This window comes from Leopardus geoffroyi, chromosome C1 (genome assembly GCF_018350155.1).
Source record: "Leopardus geoffroyi isolate Oge1 chromosome C1, O.geoffroyi_Oge1_pat1.0, whole genome shotgun sequence".
NCBI classification, from domain to species: domain Eukaryota; kingdom Metazoa; phylum Chordata; class Mammalia; order Carnivora; family Felidae; genus Leopardus; species Leopardus geoffroyi.
The window spans coordinates 167383800-167409716 of record NC_059328.1 but is presented as its reverse complement, the minus strand read 5'-3'; the positions used below and the strand labels follow the sequence as shown (position 1 = coordinate 167409716).

General features: G+C 36.9%; 1 protein-coding gene across 7 annotated transcripts in view; it reads left to right on the top strand.

Moving 5' to 3' along the window:
• Window positions 1-25917, top strand: part of SESTD1 (SEC14 and spectrin domain containing 1) — a 157604-nt gene that overhangs the window by 104511 nt on the left and 27176 nt on the right. For all 7 annotated transcript variants that reach the window (XR_006713004.1, XR_006713003.1, XM_045480377.1 and 4 more), the window contains 2 exons: window positions 2549-2760; window positions 16517-16639. Coding sequence is in view for 5 of the 7 variants with exons in the window: in XM_045480377.1 (XP_045336333.1) it covers window positions 2549-2760; window positions 16517-16639 (335 nt within the window). In the remaining 2 variants the exon portion in view is untranslated. The remainder of the gene's footprint in view (window positions 1-2548; window positions 2761-16516; window positions 16640-25917) is intronic.

Genomic DNA, 25917 nt, shown 5'->3' with positions numbered 1-25917 from the left:
ATTTTTAAAAAGTATTAATAATGATAAATAGTTAAATTATTTCTCCCTTGAAATATTTGTATTTATTTCTTTATCTGTAAAATAGAGATAAAAGTTTCTATTTCATTGGATTGCTGTGAGATTATTGTATAGTCATTATGTTCTAAGATTGTATTTTTAGGTATTGTTATGTTTTATTTTCCTAACGATCTCTTGAGATAATTTGTTACTATTTCTCTGTTTTGTACTTGAGGAGGCCAAGGCTTAGGGATATGAAAAACTTGCTCATGAAGAGTAACTGTTAAACTCCATCTATCACCATATCACTAAAAACAGGTTACTATTGTCTGAATTTTAAGATGGGGAAACTGAGGCAAAAGCTTAGTAACTTATGCAAGTTACACAGCTAGTAATGCTGGAGTTGGGACTTGAACCAAGGCAGTTTGGTTTCAAAGTATGGTCTTTGAAATCATTATGTGGTACTGCTCCTCTAATGGAAATGTTTCCATAAGGAAAACATTAAGGGTATCAATTGTAAAAGCAGAAAAATAAATTACTTTGCTCTTAGTGGCTTTGTGTGTGTGTGTGTGTGTGCGCGCGCACGCGCGCACATGTGTATGTGTATAAACTATATATATATATATATATATACACACATATATATATATATACACACACGTGTGTGTGTGTGTGTAGAGTCTTGGCAAAAGTCTTCGAAGCAGTTGTTCTTCTAATTATAAAACATAATGAAGAGTAAAGAAATAAATTCAAAATATCTGCATTGTATTGATTCAGTTGTGCCAAGTGTTTTCAGTATGGTATAGATCTTACTTCCTTAGAGAACAAAGAAATAATTGTAATCTCTGAATTGCTACATGTTTAGCAGATACAGTAGACTGTCAGTAAAAATATGGCTTACTCTAGGTTTCAAATGTAGTTCAGTGTTTCTATTTAACATTTTCAAAGCTACTGAAGCCCTTGAATTAAGAACTTTTTAAATTTGTATTTTAAAATTAACTTTATATGCCACTAAGTTCTTTTTTTAATATGCTATTGACTCTTAAATGTTTTTAAGTTTATTTATCTTTTTCTTTAAGTTTATTTACTTTGAGAGAGTCACGTGCATGTGCGCAAACCAGGGAGGGGCAGAGAGAGAAGGAGAGAAAGAGAATCCCAAGCAGGCTCCACACTCAATGCGGTGACCGACCTGGGGCTTGAAGTCCTGAACCATGAGGTCATGACCTGAGCCAAAATCAAGAGTAGGATGCTTAACTGACTGAGCCACCTAGGCACCCCTGCTATTAAGTCTTAAAGTAGGGATGGGAAGAGAGTATAAAAATAGAGAAGTTTAGAATAATTTTGGTTATCTTTTAGAAACTGGAAATACCTTCAAATCATAATAAAAATTGCTTCCATATATTTAAAGCCATTTAAGTTTAGGATGTTTCCCTGAATAAAGATTAAGAGAATTTAAAAGTATCTGCATATTTTTTTGGTCCTTGTCTAATAATTGAAATAGTATTATCCTGGGGGCGCCTGGGTGGCGCAGTCGGTTAAGCGTCCGACTTCAGCCAGGTCACGATCTCACGGTCCGTGAGTTCGAGCCCCGCGTCAGGCTCTGGGCTGATGGCTCATGATGGCTCAGAGCCTGGAGCCTGTTTCCGATTCTGTGTCTCCCTCTCTCTCTCTGCCCCTCCCCCGTTCATGCTCTGTCTCTCTCTGTCCCAAAAATAAATAAACGTTGAAAAAAAAATTTAAAAAAAAAGAAATAGTATTATCCTGGAAAAACAGTTTGTGATTTATTCACTTTTAAAATTGTTAATATATTTACAGTTTTAGATATTGCACATTCTGCAATTTTAATTTCTCATGCATGAATGCATTTTCTTTACATGAGTTTGCTGTAATTGAATAACAATGAATACAATTCTGACACTGGTGTGGCCCATCATGATTTGCAGTTAATAATTATAGAGATTCCTATAGACAGATTATTTAAATTTTATTTCGTACCAGTAATAAAGCTTTCTCCCTATAATCATACATGTTGTTACACTGTTAGCGTTCGTCTTAGGTGCTATGATTAAGGGTATGGGTTAGTACTGAAATCCTACAACATCCTGCTTAGTATTGATTAGTATCATCAGATAGAACATACTAGTTACTACCATCATACAGAAATCTCAAGAGCGTAATTGTGTTCTACAGGGAAAGAGGATTGGTTGGCATAATTTCCTGAGTAATGAATCCACAAATAACAAAGAATGTAATGACAGCTTTAGAAAAAAATATCTTTACTAAATAGTGTAGCATATATAGTATATACATTCATGATATATAGCATATGTATAGTTTATATGTATGTTAATATTCATATATGCAGTTTTCCAATTCATTTCTATATAAATTTAAAAGTTGCACTTCAGTACTTATGACCTGGTAGATAGTTAGGCAGACATATAGGCAGATAGGTTCTAAAAATAAAGGATTAGAATGGAGAAGAGTGATAAGTAAGAATTGTATTTCTCTATGGATGTTAATTATAACTGTGTATCTTTCATTCATAAAGGGCATGAATTGTTGTCCGAATTACAGCAGCGTCGATTTAATGGCTCAGATGGAGGGGTCTCATGGTCTCCTATGGATGATGAACTGCTGGCCCAGCCACAGGTTATGAAGTTATTAGATTCACTGAGAGAGCAGTATACTCGCTACCAGGAAGTTTGTAGGCAACGTAGTAAGCGTACACAGTTAGAGGAGATTCAGCAGAAGGTAATGCAGGTAGGTGTCTGATTTGAATATGTTTAACTTTTGAAAATTGTAAATGCTAGAGTTTTTAAGAAATAATTTTTCCTGTGTGACTGATTTTATACTAAGCCTTATTTATACTATGTAGAGAACCTAAGTCATATCAAACCACACTAAAATCATTTTCTCTATATCTTTACCAATAGTGTTTGCATTAAAACTATATTATTTCTACAGTGATGACATTGAGCATATATCTTACTCTATTATTATGAACTTTAAAAATAACTAGTTGTTGGGAACATTGTGGTCTCTGTATTCTTGCAATAAATAACATTTTATTGTTGATTATTGATTTATTCTTAATTTCTAATAACTTGTTTTTTTGTTAATTTAGGCATTATGGAGAGTTATTCTTTCCTAGCAAAATGATGACATGTAATATAAGGAATTTTAGTATGAAATTTCATTATTTTTTAATGCTGATAGAAACCTTTAAATGTATTTAATACTTATGAATCTTTAGTTCCTTTTAAAATTTTTGTTAAAACAATAGGCTAAAAATACTAAAACTCAATACTAAGACATTTCTGTTACTTACACCACATCCTGGTTTTTCTCTGTTGAATTATTAAGAAATAGATCTTAAATCTCTTACTTAAAAAAATCCCACATTGAAATGTCCCAATGTTTTTATCTAGATTAATTCGTTCATAAGGTAAATATTTTTTAAGTGCTTATTATGTAGAAGGCATTGTGGTGGGTTTTCTATAGAATTATGTAACGGTAGATGTGGTTTTTGCTATCATCACGTTAAGGGGACAAAGTCTTAGGTATTCAAGGGTATGACTGAAATGTGTGGGCCTTTATATAGGAAGGATTGTTCCTCTGGCTGTAGGTAATCTAGGAAGATTTAGCATACTTGAGCTTTTTCTCCAAGAATATGTAAAGACTTCACCAGGCACCTCCTTTAGGTTTTAAAGGAGAATTGGCACTTTGTGCAGCAGAAAGACTAACATGAATAAACACTAGCAGTATGAAATCCCAAACTCTGTTGAGGAAAAAGGAAGCAGTGAGTCACCATGGGAAGTTTTTGGCCTTTGAATCATAAAGCATGGTCAACAAGTAAGATCTAAATCTCAGTTCCTCCACTTATTTACTGTGTGATCATGATCACATTATTCACCCACCTGAGCCTCAGTTTGACTTCCTTCTTTTTTTTTTTTTAATGTTTTTTATTATTTTTGAGAGAGAGAGAGAGAGAGACAGACTGTGTATGAGTGGGGCAGGGGTAGAGAGAGAGAGGGGAACAGAGTATCCAAAGTGGGCTCCTCCCTGACAGCAGAGAGCCCGACATGGGGCTTGAACTCACCAACCGGTAGATCATGACCTGAGTTGAAGTTGGACACTTAACTGACTGAGCCACCCAGGCACCCCTGACTTCCTTCTTTTTTTAACCTCCCTTTCTTTCTCTTTCTTCCCTTCATTAACTAAAACAGGGGTAACAAGACCTCCCTCTTTATAAAGGTTTGTTGAAAGAACCCAGCGCTTGATTAATGGTAGCATTATATTTATCTCCATTGCACTAGAGTCCAGTCTATATATCTGGTTCAGTTGTTGGCAAACTTTTCCTATAAAGGGCCAAATAGTAAATGTTTAGGCTTTGTGGACGGTACAGTTCTTGGAGCTGCTGTGGCTATTTAACTCTATTGTAATGTGTAGACATAATGTAAACAAATGTGTGGCTATGCTAAAATAAAACTTTGTTTGCAAAAATAGTGAGTAGTCAGAATTCGCCTGCAGGCAGTAGTTTGTTGACCCCTACTAGGAACATCAGGGTGTTAGAGCAAAAACGACTTGAAAGGAAGGGGAAGTTGGATCATGGAGGATGGTGAATTCCAGGCAAAAGAATTTAGTCTTTCTCATGATAGCCACATATAAAGGGAAGATTTCCAAGTATACATTAATTGTGGACAACTTTTTCTATGTAATATATTTGTAAATTATAGACAGTATTAAACCCGGGTACACTTCAGCCAAGTAGCCTGAGAGTATCTTTGAAAACCATAAAGGTAGACTAGCATAGTGGTATATAACTGACCTAAGTGATCTGGGTCCACCTTTTTCTACTACTTCCAAGTTGTTTACTCTTGGGAAGGAAGTGTAACTTCTCAGTGCACTAGCTTCCTACTCAGTAGACTGAGGATAACAACAACAATAATAATACCTGCTTAATAGGGGCGCCTGGGTGACTCAGTCGGTTAAGGGGCCAACTTTGGTTCAGGTCATGATCTCGTGGTTCATGAGTTAAAGCCCTGCATCGGGCTCTGTGTTGACAGCTCAGAGCTTGGAGCATGCTTTGGATTGTGTGTCTCCCTCTCTCTCTGCCCTTCTCTTGCTTGTGCTCTCGCTCGCGCTCCCTCTCTCTCTCAAAAATAAATAAACATTAAAAAAACCCACAAAGATTAAAGAAAATAATGTTTATAAAGTGTTTAGTGTTTAGCATATAATGAGTTTTCTATTAATAGTATCTGTTGCTCCCTTATTAAAAAATGAATGTCTACAGTAGTGTGACTTTTTGCTAGGTAGAATACAGTGGTGAGTAAAAATGCAATTGTACCAAGCCCCAAGGAGAGTGGTGGGAGTAAGAGTAAGAAGATAATCAGAGATGAATCATTTTTCTGGCTTGCAAGACTTGATGGGTAGTCTTGTCCAGTTAGGGAATGCTGGGTTTAAGTGTGGGTGGAAAAGGGTGTGAGAAACATGGGTTTGGTTTTAGACACGTTGAATTTGAGGTGACTTTGAGACACAAAAAATTAGAAGGGTAGTCCCAAACAGGTCCAGAAATCAGAGAAGTCTGGGCTGATCACATAGTTGTTTGTCATCATGTATAAATGTTAGTTAAAAGCATTAGTGTGGGTGAGAATTGCCTGGGAAAGTGCTGAGACTAGGTGAGAAGAGGTCTTTTTCATTGAGCTTTGAGAAACTCCAGCATTTAAGGACAAGATAGAGGAACATATTCCTGAAAAGAAGGCAGTGAAGGATTGGCCAGAAATGGAGGAGAAAAGTGTGTAAGAGTTCTGTGTCATGGAAGCCAAGGGAAGAGAGCATTTCAGGATAGACTCAGGAACCCTGTGGAATGCTCTAAAAGATGGAATAAGAGGACAGCTTAACATGTCCATTAGAATGCACAAGATTGTGGGGCGCCTGGGTGGCGCAGTCGGTTAAGCGTCCGACTTCAGCCAGGTCACGATCTCGCGGTCCGTGAGTTCGAGCCCCGCGTCGGGCTCTGGGCTGATGGCTCAGAGCCTGGAGCCTGTTTCCGATTCTGTGTCTCCCTCTCTCTCTGCCCCTCCCCCGTTCATGCTCTGTCTCTCTCTGTCCCAAAAATAAATAAACGTTGAAAAAAAAAATTTAAAAAAAAAATAAAAAAAAAAAGAATGCACAAGATTGAGGCCACGGGTGATCCCTAAGCATGGAGGGCTGGAAGCACACTGGAGTGAATTTGGAATGACAGTGAAGTGTGGTGAAGGAGGCACTGAGTGTAGACAACTCACTGAGAATTTTGTCTCTGAGGGAATGATGAGAAATAGCAATGCCTAGAAGTGATAGAAAAAGGGTGGTATTAATTTGGTAAAGGTTGCTGTAATGAAGTACCACAGCCCAGGTGGCCTAAACCACAGAAACTTATTTTTCCACAGTTCTAAAGGCTAAAAGTTTAAGATGAAGGTGTTAGCAAAGTTGATTCCTTCTGAAGGCAGCGAGGGAAGAATCTGTCCCAGATTCTTGGCTTGTCAGTGCCAGGAATCTTTCTGTATTTTACATTGCCTTCCCTCTGTACCTGTCTGTGTCCAAATTTCTCCTCCTTTTAAGGATGCTAGTCAGATTAGGGCCCTAACAACTTCATTTTGTTTATATATTTTCAATCTCAGTTTAATTGCCTCTTTAAAGACCCTATCTTCAGATAAGTATGATTATATTCTGAAGTATTGAGGGTAGGAATTTCAACTTCATGAAGAACACAACTCAGCTCACAACAGGGGTCAGGTATAATTTTGTTTATCTTTTTAAAGTAATGTGGAAAACTGTAAGAGGTTTAAAGACCAGGAAGAAGTATCTGTTTGGAAGGAGGGGTTGAATATACAGGAAAGAAAGGATAATTAATACTATCAAGTTCCTGACAAAGTGGAAATGAATAGACTTCCAAAGCACAGTTGAAAGGATTAGCTTTAGAATGGAACAGGGAGAACTCCATTGTAACAGGAGGAATGGTGGGTAGGATGGATCCAGAGATGCCTCCATACAAGTCAGACGTCATGAAGATGAATGGGTTCCTGTGTGATGTGTTCTTTTTTTCTGTAAAGTAAGACAGAGAAAGGCAATTTGCTTAGAGGTACAGGTTTGCAGGTGGAATAGGTAGTGGTGGTTGAAGAGGATGAGGTTAAAATAAAAGTGGAGAGAATTCAAAATTTTCTTTGTGAGAATTGGAAGAGTAAAATTACCACACAACTGTACTTGTATTTTTAGGTGGTATTAATCTTGGATTTATGGCAGAAACTTTCTGGCTTATTGTGTGACCTTATCAATTCTTAGCTAGATGTTGAGGTGCAGGCACAGAGAACACAGGTGATGGGATCATCCAGCATTTATACTTTACTACATGGGATCAGTGGGTATGATAAAAAAAACAGAATGGCACATGCATTTTTAAAATGATGGACCAGCTCAATTGGATAAGAAACTAGAGAAGGGAGGTGATGGTATTTATGATGGTGATGATGGTAATGAGATTATGGTTAAAAACAAATAACCTTTATTACAATTCATTTTCTTTATGTGAGTTACACATTAATTGGATAGAACATTAATCTTCATATAATGGTTTCTGCTCTCTATTTTTCACAGGTCACATCTTAGGCAAAGATTTATTTCTTTAGCCAGAATGATTACGTAAATGTAGCTATATAGTCATGTGTATTGATCATGTCAGCATATACAGAGCATAAACTGTACTGTCTATAGTCTTGCAAATTCGAGGAAAATGAAAAAAAAATTTTGTTTGTATAAAGATAATCATAAAGTTGAGTATCACTGTTTATGTTAAATTAGTGAAAATTGAATTTTTCCAAATTTCTTTTTTACTGTCTTATTACTGACAGCATTATGGAAGAGAAATCAATAGCTCTAATAAACTCTATGACAGGTAATAACCAATGTAATTATCATTTATTCCCCACAGTTTAAATTGGTGGCATTAAGAGATCATGTGGTATGCAGAGGTTCTTCTCCATGCTGCTGCTGCTACTACATTTAAAAATTAGATTTTCACGTGCTCTGGGAAGGAGCTGATGCCACTTCACTGAAATATGCTGTCGTTATTCTCATTATTTACTCTGGCAGTAATTACTGCCAGCATTGCAAATGTTATTTCTAAGATCATCCATGTGCTTTTCTTCCTTTGTAGAAAAAGGAATCATGGATGGAAAATAGGATACACTCCTAGTTGCATAAGTGTACAGCGGGAGGCTATGCTCCAGTTCTCCCAGTTCTTCAGGTCAGATGCTTGACATTTGCTTGACATGTCCTTCTGACCGGTTTAACACCACAGTCTTCCACATATTCTCTCATGCAGCCTTTAGAAAACAGCCTGGCTAGGAAAGAATGTTATATAGTCACATGCATTTTTGGCCTCTGCAAATATTTGTCATGGTAGATTTTAACAGCACATCTCCCGGACTTTAAGCTGTATTACAAAGCTGTAATCATCAAGACAGTATGGTATTGGCATAAGAACAGACACTCAGATCAATGGAACAGAATAGACAACCCAGAAATGGACCCACAAACGTATGGCCAACTATTCTTTGACAAAACAGGAAAGAATATCCAATGGAATAAAGACAATCTCTTCAGCAAGTGGTGCTGGGAAAACTGGACAGCAACATGCAGGAGAATGATCCCGGACCACTTTCTTACACCATACACAAAAACAAACTCCAAATGGACAAAAGACCTAAATGTAAGACAGGAAGCCTTCAAAATCCTTAAGGAGAAAGCAGGCAAAAACCTCTTTGATCTTGGCCACAGCAACTTCTTACTCAACACGTCTCCAGAAGCAAGGGAAACAAAAGCAAAAATGAACTATTGGGACCTCATTAAAATAAAAAGCTTCTGCACAGCGAAGGAAACAATCAGCAAAACTAAAAGGCAACCAACAGAATGGGAGAAGATATTTGCAAATGACATATCAGATAAATGGTTAGTATCCAAAATCTATAAAGAACTGATCAAACTCAACACCTAAAAAACAAATCATCCAGTGAAGAAATGGGCAAAAGACATGAATAGACACTTCTCCAAAGAAGACATCCAGATGGTCAACCGACACATGAATAAATGCTCAATATCTCTCATCGTCAGGGAAATACAAATCAAAACCACAATGAGACACCCCCTCACACCTGTCAGAATGGCTAACATTAACAACTCAGGCAACAATGGATGTTGGCGATGATGTGGAGAAAGAGGATCTCTTTTGCACTGCTGGTGGTAATGCAAACTGGTGCATCCACTCTGGAAAACAGTATGGAGGTTCCTCAAAAAATTAAAAATAGAGCTACCCTATGACCCAGCAATTGCACTACTAGGTATTTACCCAAGGGATATAGGTATGCTGTTTCAAAGGGACACATGCACCCCAATGTTTCTAGCAGCACTATCAACAATAGCCAAAGTATGGAAAGAGCCCAAATGTCCATCGATGGATGAATGGATAAACACACACACACACACACACACACACACACACACACACACACACACCACACACACACACACACACACACACACACACACACATGATGGAGTATTACTCAGCAATCAAAAAGAATGAAATCTTGCCATTCGCAACTACATGGATGGAACTAGAGGGTATTATGCTAAGGAAAATTCGTCAGAGAAAGACATATTGTATGACTTCACTCACATGAGGACTTTAAGATACAAAACAGATGAACATAAGGGAAGGGAAACAAAAACTAATAAAAAACAGGGAGGGGGACAAAACAGAAGAGACTCTTAAATATGGAGAACAAATGGAGGGTTACTGGAGGGGTTGTGGGGGGGGGGATGGGCTAAACGGGGCATTTAGGAATCTACTCCTGAAATCATTTTTTGCGCTATATACTAATTTGGATGTAAATTTAAAAAATGAAATAAAAATTTTTTTAGAAGAGCACATCTCCAAGGTTATACTTTGCATATCAGTGTAACCACTTGAGGGGTCACGTTGATATGGATTGGGCATGAAACTGTTTTTGCAGTAAATTAATATTCAGATTGAGCAAGATATCCTGATTAAAATTAAGTTTTATAGCCTAGTTTGGCAGACTACCATCATTAATGCATTTAAATAGACTTGTTTACTAGGGCGTCAACCTCCATTTGCATTGTTTTTGTTAGAAATAGTCATACATTTACTGTGTATACATTACTGGTGTTGCATACTAAGGAAAATTACTTTCAGCATACATTAAAACTATATGTGCACTTGAGTATGTAACATTTTTTGCACCAAGTGTATGTATGCTTTATTTAAAATTTATTTTTAAATTTATGACTCTTTGGAAGTTTCATGCTAATGAATTGTTTTTCCTCAGTTATCATGATATATATTAATCTGCTTTTTTTGTTTGTAGAATATTCTAAAATCATAGTTTAAATGTTTAAATAATACTTTAGGTTTTTAAAAATAACATATAATGCATTATTAATAGTTAAAAACTTTTGGGAGGCTTTCATTCCACCCTTAGCATTTTATATTTATCTTTATGTCTGTATTCGTAATGTATAGCAATCAATGAGAATTGAGTTCCCAAAAGGAAATGGAAAATTGTTTAAAAATGTTTACATAAATGTCCTTAAGACTTTTTTTTTCTTCTTTTTATTTCCATTTTTTAAAATATTGAATGAAATATTTCAGGGACTTTGTTAAGAACCTCAGGGATCTTCCTGTAAAATACAGATGTGAAACTTTGTAAAGAGTGAATGGCCACACATCAGTAAAAGGATAAAGTCTATATGACCATTTCAATAAATGCAGGAAGAGCATTTGACAGGTACAACATCCATTCATGTTAAAAACCCTCAACAAAACAGGCCTAGAGAGAACCTACCTCAATGTAATAAAGCCAGTATATCAAAAACCCACAACCAACATCATACTTAACGGTGATAAAACAAAGTTTTTCCCTAATGTTAGGAACAAGACCAGGATGTCCATTCTCAGCACTTTTATCAACAAAGTACTGTAAGTCCTAGCCACAGTAATTAGACAACCTAAAAAAAATTGGTAAGTAAAATACTATTTGCAGATGACCTGACATTCTATGTAGAAAACCCTAAAGACTCCACCAAAAAACTACTAGAGCTGATAACTGAACTCAGTAAAGTTGCAGGATACAGTATCAGTGTACAGAATCTGTTGCATTCCTATACACTAATAATGAAAAAGTAAAAAGGGGAAATGAAAAAAACAATCCCATTTACAGTTGCACCAGAAACAGTAGAATATCTAGGAATAAACTTAACCAAAGACGTGAAAGACATGTACCCCGAAAACTATGAAAAACTGATGAATGAAATTGAAGATGGTGCAAAGAAATAGACACTTCATGCTCATGGGTTGGAAGAACAAATATTGTTCAAATGTCTATACTACCCAAAGCAATCTGCAGATTTAATGTAGCTATTATCAAAAATACCAACAGCATTTTTCGCAGAACTGGAACAAACAATCCTAAAATTTGGATGTAACCACAAAAGACCCCAAGACAGCTAAAGCAATCTTTTTCAAGATTTCAAAACAAAATTGGGGTATCACAATTCTAGTCTTCCAAGTTATATTACAAAGCTGTAGTAATCAGTGTGGTACTGGCACAAAAATAGACACATAGGTTAGTGGAACAGAATAGAGAGCCCAGAAATAAACCCACAGTTACATGGTCAATTAATCTTCAACTAAGGCGGAAAGAATATGCAATGGGAGAAAGGCAGTCTCTTCAGCAAATAGTGTTGGGAAAACGACAGCAATATGCAAAAGAATGAAACGGTGCCACTTTCTTTACCATACACAAAAATAAACTCAAAATGGATTAAAGATCGAAGTGTGAGTCCTGACCTCATAAAAACTTGAGAAGAGAGCACAGGCAGTAGTTTCTCTGACATCAGCTGTAGCAACATTTTTTTCTAGGCAAGGGAAATAAAAGCAAAAATAAACTATTAGGGCCACATCAAAATAAAAAGCTTCTGCACAATGAAGAAAACTAAAAGCCTACTGAATGGGAGAAGATATTTGCAAATGACATATCCAACGAAGGGTTAGTTTCCAAAATATATAAAGAACTTACACATCTCAACACTCCAAAACAAATAATCCAGTTAAAAAATAGACATGAACAAACATTTCTCCAAAGAAGACCTACAGATGGCCAACAGACATATGAAAAGATGCTCAACCTCACTGATCATCAGGGAAATGCAGATCAAAACTGTAATGAGATGTCACCTCACACCTGTTACAATGGCTAAAATCAAAAACACAAGAAACCACAAGTGTTGGTGAGGATGTGGAGAAAAAGGAACCCTCTTGTACTGGTATAGCCACTCTGGAAGACAGTATGGAGGATCCTCAAAAATTTAAAAATAAAACTACCCTATGATCCAGTAATCACACTACTGGTTGTTTACCCAAAGAGTGTGAAAATAATAATTCAGAGGGACACATTCACCCCCATGTTTATTGCATATACAATAAATTTATCTTTATTTACAGTAGCCAAATTGCAGAAGTAGCCCAAGGATGGATCTTAGTCCATCCTTAGATGAATGGATAAAGAAGATGTGGTGTATATATACAATGGAATATTATTCAGCCATAAAAAATGAAACCTTGTCATTTGCTTGCAGCGACATGATTGGAGCTAGAGAGTATAATGTTAAGTGAAATAAGTCATTCAGAGAAAGACAGATACCATATGATTTCACTCATGGAATTTAAGAAACAGATGAGCCAAGGCAAAAAAAAAAAAAAAAAAAAAAGAACAAGGAACAGATTCTTGACTGTAGAGAACAAACTGATTAATGATCAAAGGGGAGATGGGGGGGATGGGGATTACAGAGTACACTTACCATGATGAGCACTGAGTAATGTATAGAATTGTTGAAACACCATGTTGTACACTTGAACTTAATATTATACTCTGTTGTTAACTATACTGGAATTAAAATTAAAAACTAATAAAAAGACTGAATAAAGAGGAGCTAGGCTTTTTTCTTCAGAAAAGTGGGAAATGTAAAGAAGGAAACAATTACTAGTATTTATCTACTGTGGTAAGTGTCTTACATTTAGTGACTGGTATAATCCTGACAGCAGCTTTGTATGGTATGTAGCATAGATGCCATTTTAAAGATGGACAGACCAAAGTGTTTCTACTAGTAGGAGCAGAGCCAGAATTCAGAATTGAAATTCATGCCTTGTGCTTTCTTACTCTGTGAAAGAGTGATACTTTCCATAGGCCAACAGAGAAAAACAGGACCCTAGTACCCTATCCTAGGGTACTAGTAGGACTGCTCATACAAAAGATTAAAGCAGAAAAGTGGAGATATTGAGGAGCAAAGCATTGTATTCCAAAAAGGACTTCAGAGCAACGGTTTGCAGATGAACTTAGGACTCTGAAAACAGTTTAGCCAAGAAAATTAAAGCACTGAAGGCTATTCCATGAATACAGAATAATATTCTGACATTTTTTGTTTTTAAATTTTTGCTCCCTAGTATTAAAACCTTGTAAAGAGAAATTAAGAAGCTGAAAATATATTAATATTTAAGAAAGTAGAACATAATGGGGCAAAGAACATGAGGATAGAATTCACTAAAGATCATATACTTTTAGTAAACACTTGCAATTTATTCAATCTTAATAATATTTAAAAATATACCTGGAGAGGGGCGCCTGGGTGGCGCAGTCGGTTAAGCGTCCGACTTCAGCCAGGTCACGATCTCGCGGTCCGTGAGTTCGAGCCCCGCGTCAGGCTCTGGGCTGATGGCTCAAAGCCTGGAGCCTGTTTCCGATTCTGTGTCTCCCTCTCTCTCTGCCCCTCCCCCGTTCATGCTCTGTCTCTCTCTGTCCCAAAAATAAATAAACGTTGAAAAAAAAAAATTAAAAAAAAAACCTGGAGAGATTTCTGTTGTTCAGTTTGGCAGAAGCATTTTAAAAGCAATAGTTTGTACACTTTGCACAGGTTATGCTCAGTTAAAACTTTAATTACTTGGATGTTCCAATAGAAACTTGTTTTAGAGAGCAATTTTATAATGTATACTAACATGACATTGTCATTGAATTCAAGATCTCTACTGAAAATGTTTCCTAGGCAAACAACATAGAATTAGAGAAAAAAATGCTGCATATGAACTTCTCCATGTATATATATATATGTGTGTGTGTGTGTATATATGTATATGTGTGTGTGTGTGTGTGTATATATATACACACATATACACACACACCCACCCCCTAAGTTTACATTTAGGGCATATAAAAGATTTCTCAGTGGTAGATACCTGGAGTCTTAAAAGTGGTATTTGAAGTGATACATGTGATACATTACTCAGCTTTTAATAAGGGGTGGGTTGATTGGATAGTTGGTTGGACAGATAGGAGGGAGGGAGGAAGGCAGGCAAGGAGGTCAGTCTTCTTAAAAACAGAGGTTTGCGGGGTGCATGGGTGGCTGAGTCAGTTTCGTGTCCAACTTTGCTCAGGTCATGATCTTGAGGTCTATGAGTTTGAGCGCTGCGTCAGACTCTGTGCTGACAGTTCAGAGTCTGGAGCCTGCTTTGGATTCTCTGTCTCCCTTTCTCTCTGCCCCTTCCCCATTCATGCTTTGTCTCTCTTTCTCAAAAAAAAAAAAAAAAAAAAAAAAAAAAACATTAAAAATTTTTATAAGTTTGCAGCTACTGAAAATTTTAATTGTAGCCACATAGAAAATCATTATAGTTTTATAGTATAATATTAAGTGAGCAACACAGGATAGAAATTCCTTGTACTCTGTAAGAATTAGATGTAGCACTTAAATTTGGAGTAACGTGAAAATGCAATGCATGTGAAAACTTAATTGAAAGAAATATATATGATTTTTCCCTATGATGTGGTACTTTTATATAACTACTAAAAATTACATGAACTATTAGATTTTTGAAGGAATAAATTTTAACCTGATAATAACGAAATGCAGTATGGGTCTGTAATACTTTGTTATAAAGTTCTGAGGTAAGCCTGTCTATCCAGGGTCTGTAATATTATGCTACAGACATACCGTCATTCACTTTTTAGGAGCTATCTTAAGTTTACATTTGGGGCATAACCGTACATCTGTTATTGAATTCCTTAATTTAGTAACAGGTAAAACTTGATAATAATATTATTTTTTCTGTTAAAATTATTTTACTGTGTCCATATAGTTTTAGTGTGTGTGTGTTTCTGGGTGAAGAGTTAACACAATTCTTTACTCTTTCTGCATGAGACTTTGATCTTTGCTTAACTCTCTAGCTCTCTTGCCTTGAAAACATGTAAAATTTGGAATGTCATCTGTGTTTAGTGGGCAACATTGCTTTTATAGTAAAAATTATTCTGGGTCTGGACGGGGAGAACTAATACTTGATGGAAGGCATAACTTTGGGCATCCTTGAATTCAAGACTTTTTTTTAAAGTTTTATTTCATTTTTGAGAGAGTGAGTGTACATGAGTGTGCAAGCAGGGGAGGGGCAGAGAAAGAGGGAGAGAGAGAATTCCAAGTAGGCTCCATGCTGTCAGCATAGAGCCCGTTGCAGGGCTCAGTCTCAAAACCACAAGATCACAACCTGAGCTGAAATCCAGAGTCGGACGCTCAGCTGACTGAGCCACCTAGGTGCTCCGAATTTAGGACTTTTATAGTATGCATGACCACTGTGGGGTATGGAGTTTTGATTCCAGAGTGCCCCCCCAAATCTGTCCCATATGGATCTCATCTCCTTATGCCTGAACTGTTAGACTGCTTCAGGGACTTGGCAGAAGAAAAATATTTGATGCTGCTCTGGCAAACTTAGTTCGTCACCTTACATCCTACTAAGCGGTACTAGTGGGAGCTCATATGGTCTGTGGGTCTGCATGTTTAGTTCATCCCAGGACCCCTCTTGTGTACTCTAGTAGTATAAAACTACAGTTTTTAATTTTCAAACAGAGAAAAATGGTATTTTAGCTTCATATTAGTTAATTCATTTAGTTTTAGCAGTATTTTGAGAACGTTAAGACTATGAATCAGGACACATGGCTTTTTGTGTCCTAGGTTTTTAATAATGGATTATATTACCTTGGGAAATCAATCTCTGAAACTCAGTTTTCTTAAGTGGTAGAAAAGAAATTTGACCAGTGTCATTTCTCATATCCTTTACAACTCTAAATCCTGTAGTTCTTTTATTTCTTATCATATGTTAATTTTTAATCCTCTTTTATGGGGGCATTCCACATTTTTAGCCTGGCAGATGATCAGATGGCTGAAAGCCTAAGGTGCTGTAGTGTCCATGCTTTCAAATTTTGATTTTGGAAAAGTTGTCAGATTATGGCCATATAGTTCCAAAAGAAATATTTATTGCCTTTACAATAGAATTTAAATTAAAAATACTTTAGGAACTTTGGGAAGAGAAAACAGTGGATGTTTGGGAAGCTTTTGATTGTTTCATCTCAACTTTCATTTATAGGTTGTGAACTGGCTTGAAGGGCCTGGATCAGAACAACTACGAGCCCAGTGGGGGATTGGAGACTCCATCCGGGCCTCCCAGGCACTGCAGCAAAAGCACGAGGAGATCGAGAGTCAGCACAGTGTGAGTGCTTTTCCTCTGCAAGTTACAGTGCTGTGATTACTGTGCATAATCAGCATATGTGGTACTAAGAGATAAGTTGCTGTAAACTTTAGCACAGGACATAAAGTATAGTATGTTTAATATTCAGAGGCCATAAGGTACATTTTGACTCCTTACTATGTATTCATTGGAAGTTTGGTTTTGCGTTTGGCTCCAATTCAGTTTAATTGTATATTTTTATAGAAACATAATTCATGTGAAAATTTTTTAATTCATGGGAAATTTAAAAAATTACAGTGACAGAATAAAGAGTGGTAGTACAAAAACAGAATCTTCATCTGTAGTCCTGCGACAGAAACTATGATCCTTAAATCCTCAGGGAGGCTGTCCCTGTCTTATTAGGGTATATACAGTGCAATTAATGCCTGAGAGTAATTCCAGAATTGTTGCATTAGTCACAACTGATGGAAAATGATTGCAGAGGGTACAGGATATCTTTCCATTCTTTGTGCGTTCAGAGGCTCTCGTTTGTATCTGTGAAGGGGATGATCAAACAAATCACAGTTATACAATTAGCAAATAATCTATAGGCAGATTATAGATAATAATTGTTCAAAAGGGTTTAAAATTGAACAATTTGTATATGGAGGAAGTTGATATATGTTAAGCCCCTGCTTTGTTAGAGTTAGCTCTTCATTACTGAGAAAGTGATCATTCAGTTGTGGATCAATTAGCTCACCCCTTTTTTCCCTCAAATTGTATTTCTTATGGTACTTTCGATAGATTGACTAGAAAATTGGAAAAATAAACTGAAATACATTAATTTCTACTTTTGTAGGTTATGTAGCTTAAATTGATTAGTTTGCACACACATACACACACACAGCATTCAACCTTACATATAATATGAAGAATAAAGTATCTTTCTGTTAAATAGGTAATAAAAGAAGGCAGCACCCCCCCCCCCAAACCAACGTCCCCAAAAAGACAAATCCAAGTGATCAGAATACACTCTGATTGGATTTATGTGTTAATTGGAAAAAAGGTCATGTGTTCAGGGGTGACTATAGCGTGCATCCTGATCACTAGGATCTATAGATAATAGAGAACTGAAAAAAATTGATCAAAAATACTTTTAAACTCTGGACCCAGATGAGATTTACAGGTTATCTGAACATCCAGTTTTTTTCTTTCCCCTACATCTTCCCCAGTTGAAGTGATAAATAAAAATTGTATAGTTTTAAGGGCACCTGGGTGGCTCAGTTAGTTAAGCATCCAACTTCAGCTAAGGTCATAATCTCACCATTTGTGAGTTCAAGCCCTACATCGGGCTCTGTGCTGACACCTTGGAGCCTGGAGCCTGCTTCACATTCTGTGTCTCCCCCTCTCTCTGCTCCTTACCTGCTCATACTCTGTTTCTCTCTCTCTTAAAAATAAATAAACATTAAAAAAATTTTTTTTAAGTTGTATAGTTTTAGTTGGGGCATCTGGGTGGTTCATTTGGTTAACCTCCTGACTCTTAGTTTCGACTCAGGTAATGATCTTGCGGTTTGTGAGTTCACGCTCCACATTGGGCTCTGTGCTGACAGTGCAGAGCCTGTTTGGCATTCTCTCTGTCAAATAAATAAAATAATTGTATTAGTAAATGTATATTTTAACTAAATGAGATTAAAGAATAAATATTGAATATGCTTTTCTCAGGAATAAATTTGAATTGTTGACCAAGTATCATTGGCTCTTTACTAAAGGTGTATTTTAACAGTATCTGATGTAATTATTTTCCTTCTTAATACATACCCTTCTGTTTAGTTTTTTATATTTTTTTCATTATAATATTCCCCAAATCAGCTTTACTAATCTGCAGTATTGGCAGATAAAATACACACTGTTCTCTATAGAATTTGTAAACTCACTGAATAACGTATAAGCAAGAGGTATCACAAGATTTGGATTTGGAATTATCTAAAGATAGTATATATATTGTCAGCAATTTTCCTAATTAGTACTTGTAAGAGATTTAAAAATGAAATCCTGTAATTGAAAAAAATATGTGTATTTTATACATTTCACAGGTTCCAACATAATGTGTTTTCCTTTTATGCTAAAAAAAAATTGAATAATTTGTATTTAGCTTATAACCTTTGATGTCCTTGGTATTTTTTAAATAACTTAATGCTGTTGATATTTTTGGCATAAACTATGACTCATTTGAACCCTGTGGATTGTTTAGAGCATGTTACTATAGTATAACTCTATCCTATAATTTAGTTATCCTATAATTTAATTTAGTCCTTTGAAAACAGGGTTTTTTTTAGTTCTTGAAAACAGTATTTGCTATAGAACATTCTAGACTTCATCTAGAGGATTTAGTTATAAGAGTATCTGCAAAATCTTTTAAATAAAGATATGTGACACATGAGGGTCCTAAAGACAGGATTTATCTATATTTTATTATTTTTTTAAGATGTCAAGAGGAATAATTATAGTTAGAAGTTGGATTATATACCTATTATGAAGAACTTCACAAAAGGAATTGAAAAGTACATTTTATATTGCATATAGTGTGGATGAAATTACAAAGGGTATACATAGAGATTCTCATGTTTAGATTTTTATTTTTGTATTTTTATTTATAAAGTTTGAAAGTCATTTAAAGAAACACATTGCTGGGGTGCCTGGGTGGCCCAGTTGCTAAGCATCCAATTCTTTTTTTTTTTTTTTCTTTTAATGTTTGTTTATTTTTTGAGAGAGAGCACAAGCAGTGGAGGGGCAGAGAGAGGAGACACAGAATCTGAAGCTGGCTCCAGGCTCTGAGCTGTCAACACAGAGCCTGACATGGAGCCGGAACTCATGAACCACGAGATCATGACCTGAACTGAAGGTGGCCACTTAACCGATTGCGCCAACCAGGTGCCCCAGAATCCAACTCTTAATTTTGGCTCAGGTCATGCTCTCACGGTTTGTGAGTTTGAGAGAGCCTCAGGCTCTCTTTTGACAGTGCAGAGTCTGCTTAGGATTCTTTGTCTCCCTCTCTCTTTGTCCCTTCCCTGCTTGCACTCTCTTCTGTCTCTCTCTCTTTCTCTCTCTTTCTCTCTCTGCTTCACCCTCTCTCTCTCTCTCAAAAAATAAACTAAAAAAAAAAAAAGAAACGCATTGCTTATGAATGGCTCTTGTTTACTTATGCACTTGTTTACTTATATGAAATCAATATAAAATTCCAGAATTTTGAATTGTAAATGATCTAGATTATTCTTAAAAAATGTTTTTTTAATATTTATGTATTATTGAGAGAGACAGCATGCAAGCAGGGGAAAGGCATAGAAAGAGGGAGTCACAGAATTTGAAGTAGGCTCCAGACGCTGAACTGTCAGCACAGAACCCAATGCAGGGCTCAAACCCACGAACCGTGAGATCATGACCCGAGCCAAAGTCGGACACTTAACTGACTGAGCCACCCAGGTCCCCCGATCTTTTAGACTACTCTAATAATACCATCACCTTATTTTTATACATGAAGAAACTGGGAGAGAGCATTTTTTGATGAATGGGTAGCTGGGTTGATAATCATAAAATCTTTTTCCTCTGTCTGCATCTCTGTACTTCTCTTTCTGTCCCTTTCTATATTTCTCTCTGTCTTGCTCACTAGCTCACTCTCAGAGAAAGCTACTGGATTTGATATGCTTAAGATAATAGATAATAACATTTTTTTCCCATTTCTGTCCTCTTAGTACTTGAGGACATATGCATATATATTGATGTTTGCATTTATAGACATGGTGCTCAAAGAAAAGAATCATTGATGACTTAATTATGGATCTCATTTTAAATGATGTGTGACAGTCAGTTTCAAAATTGGGGGGTGAGGACAAATAGGATGGACGTATAGAAGAAACAGGATTCGCCATGAGTTGAGTTGATAGTCACTGAAAATAGATGGCACAGAGAGTTCATTATACTGTTTTTTCCAGTTTTTAATATATTTGAAATTTTTCATTCTAAATGTTTACAAAAGAGAATTGCACTTTTTAAACCAATAAGTGGCACTACATTGTCACCTTGAGAATAGATTGATGCAGGATGAGTATATTAGCTTATGATCTGCTATCTTATTAAAAGTTTTCTTTTTCTCTTTGCAAGTAAAAGCACATCATAGGAATATGCAAAAACATAAATCTCTGATGCTTTAGGATTCTGTTTGTATCCCCCATCTCACAGTGCTGACTTCTGGTTTCCAAAGAGAAGACTGTTGTGTTGTGCCTTCTAGTAAGCAGCAAAACAGATGTACATGAAGAGTGAACACCCACTTCTCCTGAACATATTAGCCTTCAGTGAGCTGGCAGTGTTTCTCTCCGCCTAAATTAGGATTTGTATTTCTTGGTAAAAGCATAAATACCCATTATTTCACCAGCTGTGCATCACCACCAATTGCCACATGATTCCAGTGTCAATCCCGATGACTCCCTCTGTCCTAGTATGTGAGCATTCAAGCTCATTCCTTATCTGCCGCCTGCATCCAAATTACAATGTCTTGGAATTGATGTTTTTTCTATGAAGTAATCCTTTTCGGTGCAGTTAAATGTTTATAAGAGGTAGACCAGAGGATGACCAAAACTGAGCTGAAGGCAGCCTGTTCACTCAATATTCTATAAATTTTATATTCTATTTCTTAGAAAGAAACATTTTGATTAATTTGAAGAGAGAGCACACGTGCACGTGCACATGCACGACAGTTTTTTTTCCCCTTACATCCCGGAAGACTGATTATTTTTTTTTTAGGACAGGTGCAGTTCCTGATAAGAGTTTCTTTAATTTCAGGTGTTAATTTCATGAACCAGACTAGTTTTGTTTGCATCCTTGTTCTGGTTACTAGGGCCTTTATATTCTAAGTTCAAACTAGGGAAAAAGATCAGCTTTAGTATGGTTGTTCTGTGAACCCTAGTGGTCATAGGAGTCACCTGAAGTAATTGTTAAACTTGCTGTTGCAGAGCCACATACCAGCAGACTCTGATTTAGTAGGTCAGGGTGGAACTTAAGTTTTCTTATTTTACTTATTTTTTTAATGTTTATTTTTGGGAGAGAGAGAGACAGAGAGACAGAGTATGAGTGGGGGAGGGGCAGAGAGAGAGAGGGAGACATAGAATCCGAAGCAGGCTCCAGGTTTCAAGCTGTCAGCACAGAGCCCAATGCGGGGCTCAAACTCATGAACCGTGAGATCATGAGCTGAGCCAAATTTGGACACTTAACCTCTTGAGCCACGCAGGCACCCCACTGTGATGTAGATAGATCTCACTGTAAGAAATACTGATCCAGGGCGCTAATCTTTTACTTTACTATTTTACTCTGTATCATTACTCATTTTTTCAAAGAATTGGTTCTATTTATTTAGAGCATAAACTAAATTTGCAAGTACTGTGGAGAAGATTGTGAAATTCCTTTCTATTTGAAAACGTAGTGATATTTTTCTCAAGTAGTATTTTCTTCTTTAAATCAATCTCTCTTAATCTTGTTTAAAAAAATTATTCACATTTACACCTTTAATTCATTTGAAATTTAATATTATATGGTGTGAGGTAGGCTCCTGTCCGCCCCCACCCCCTCTCATGGACATAACCAATTTTCTTAGCATCATTAACTAACTTGTCCAGTAGTTCTCAAATATGGCCAGAGGATCTCTGGGAAGAGAAATTCCTGAGATTCTATTATAGGGTCCACAGGGTCAAAACTATTCATAATACTAAGGTGTTGTGTTTTTTACTTGCACTCTCACAAGTGGAGAGTAGAGTTTTACTACAGTCTGGCTAGGGGTTTATCAATTTTGTTAATTCATTCACAGAACCAGCTCCTGGTTTCATTGATCTGTTCTGTTTTTGTTTTTTTTTTTTTTTTAATTTTGATCTCATTGACTTCTGCTCTTTATTCCTTCTTCTGCTGGTTTTGGGCTTTATTTGCTGTTCTTTTCCAGCTCTTTTAGGTGTAAGTTTAGATTGCATATTTGAGACCTTTCTTCCTTCTTTGGGAAGGCCTTGATTGCTGTATACTCTCTCTTAAGACCACCTTTGCTGCGTCCCAGAGGTTTTGGACTATTGTGTTGTTATTTTCATTGGCTTCCGTGTCCTTTTTAATTTTCTCTTTAATTTTTTGGTTAACCCATTCATTCTTTAGTAGGATGTTCTTTAATCCTCGAGTATTCATGGTCTTCACATATTTTTCTTGTGGTTGATTTCGAGTTTCATAGTGTTGTGGTCTAAAAATATGCACAGTATGATCTCAGTATTTTTGCCCTTGTTGAGGGCTGATTTGTGTCCCAGTATGGGACCTATTCTGGAGAATGTTCCATGTGTACTTGAGCAGAATGTGTATTGTGCTGCTTTAGGATGAAATATTCTCAATATATCTGTTAAGTCCATCCAGTCCAGTGTGTCAGAGCTATCGTTTCCTTGTTGATTTTCTGCTTAGATGATCTGTCCATTGTTATCAGTGGGGTATTGAAGTCCCCTACTATTACGGTATTATCATCCATGAGTTTTTTTTTTTGATTAATTGATTTATATATTCGGGTGCTCCCACGATGGCATAAATATTTACAATTGTTAGATCTTCTTGGTGGATAGACCCCTTAATTATGCCCATCTTCATCTCTTGTTTCAGTCTTTATTTTGAAATTTAGTTTGTCTGATATAAGTATGGCTACTCCAGCTTTGTTTTGATGAACATTAGTATAATAGTTCTCTATCCCCTTACTTTCTGTCTGCAGATGTCTTTCGGTCTAAAATGAGTCTCTTGTAAGCAGCATATAGATGAGTCTTGTTTTCTTACACATTCTGATACCCTGTGTCTTTTGATTGGAGCATTTAGTCCATTTACATTTAGAGTACAGAAAGATACAAATTTATTGTCATTGTGTTACTTGTAGAGTCGGTGTTTCTGGTGATGTTCTCTAGTCCTTTCTAGTGTTACTTGCTTTTGGTCTTTTTTGTTTTGACTTTTCTCTGCTCAAAGAGTCCCCCTTAAAATTTCTTGCAGGGGGGCTCCTGGGTGGCTCAGTCGGTTGAATGTTGACTTCAGCTCAGTTCATGGGTTTGAGCCCCACGTCAGGCTCTTTGCTGACAGCTCAGAGCCTGGAGCCTGCTTCAGATTCTGTACCTCCCTCTCTTTGTGTTCCTCCCATGCGCGCTCTCACTCTCGCGTTCTTGTTCTCTCTTTCTCTTTCTCTCTCTTTCTCTCTCAAAAACAAATATTAAAAAAAATTTTTTTTTAATTCTTGCAGGAGTGGTTTAGTGATCACAAATTCCTTTAGTTTTTCTCTTGGAAACTCTGTCTCTCCTTCTATTCCGAATGACAGCCTTGCTGGATAAAGCATTCTTGGCTACATATTTTTCCAGTTCGGCACATTGAATGTGTCCTGCCACTCCTTTCTAGTCTGCCACGTTTCTGTGAATAGGTCTGCTTCGAACCTAATCTGTCTTCCCTTATAAGTTAAGGACTTTTCTCCCCTTGCTGCTTTCATAATTCTTTTCTTGTCTGTATTTTGTGAATTTGATTTGACTATGATATGCCTTGGTGATGGTTGGTTTTTGTTGGATCTAATGAGAGTTCTCTGTGCTTCTTGGATTTTGATGTCTGTGTCCTTCCCCAGATTAGGAAAGTTTTTTTGCTATGAATTGGTCACATAAACCTTCTGCCTCTTTTTCTCTCTTTGTCATCTTCTGGGACTTCTATGATTCAGATTCCTCTTTAATAAGTCACTGAGTCCTCTATGTCTTGTATTGTAATCTTTTGCCTTTGTTTCTCTCCTTTTTTCTGTTTCCTTATTCTCCATAACTTTACCTTCTGTAATGCTGATACTGCTCTGCTTCATCCATCCTTGCTGTCGTGGCATCCGTTCAAGATGGCATCTCAGTTATAGCATTTTTAATTTTGGCCTGACTAGATTTTTTTTTTTTAATATCCACAGAAGGGGATTCTGTGGTGTCTTCTGTGTTTTCAACCCCGGCTTGTATTCTTATTATCATGGTTCTAAATTCTTGTTCAGGCATTTTACTTACATCTGTGTTAAGTCCCGGTTGTCATTTCTTCCTCTTCTTTCTTTTGGCGTGAATCCCTTCATTTTTTCATTTGGGAGGAAGAAAGAAAATTAATGAAAATTTAGAAATTAAAAAAAAAATCAAAGCTAGATCCTAGGTGTCTTCCAGTCTGCTTGTTGAAAGAAGCTTGATAGAATAGAGAAAAAAAGGGAAAGGAGAGAAAGAAAAAGTAAAAAATGTAAAAATTAAAAAATAGAATAAAATAAAATGAAATAGAACAAAAAAATTTTAGTTATAAAAAATAAAGTAAAAACATTTTTTCTCTCTATCCAAGAAAAAGCAAGAAAAGAAAGAAAAAACAATTTAAGCAAAAACAGAAGCAAGGAAAATGAGCAAATAAGTGAACCTGTGAACAGAATGAAACCCAAATGAAGTTACATCCAGTTTCCCCTAGAACTGTAACTATGAAGCACTCTATAGTTCATACATGGAGCAGGTGGAGTGACTTGTTCTGGTCTTCTAGGAAATGTGCTTGGAGGGCAGGGTGCAGTTGGGTGGGGCTTGGTGTATTGGCTCTGTTCTCCACTGGGTGACACTGCTTAGGCTACTGGGGTAGATCAATGTGGTGCTTATGCTCGTGTGCACATGTGTGTGTGCAGGAGAGGTGGAAATGGCTTCACCCAGCTCCCTAGTCTCTGCCATAGGAACTTCGTGCCCTCACCAACCCACAATCAAGCACCCCTCCTTTGTCTCAGGCCTCCATCCACTCCCTGCCTCCACCCCATCCGTGTCCCAGCTGTCTGCCTGCCAAGCAGCACCTCCCTCCAGTGTTTTATCTCAGATGGAGTTGTGTTTCAAAACCTTACACTTCAGAGACCTCTGTGGCTTGGACGCCTGCTGACTCTCTGGTGGAGGGTCTTGCTGAGCAATGGCCAGGTGCTGGCTTGCCCCAGAAAAAGTTCATGCGATCGTGCAGTGGCAGAGGTTCAGAGATTATGGCAAATCACAACACATAGCTGGCCCCAGGTTTCGCTGCACTATGGCATCTTTGTCCCAGTACCAGCAAACGTGGCTTCTCTGTGGGGTCCACTGGGACCTTTTCCTTTGGGGAGGCCATATGGCTTCTACCAAATACTTTCTAATCAGGGGAACCACTTCTCCCCATGTGGCACACGGACCTCTAAGGCTCTGCTGTCTGCTCCTGGGGATTTGCCATACTTCCTCACCAGAGCACCACCAGGTACGGAACTCCCAAGACTTCAGACTCTGTGCTCC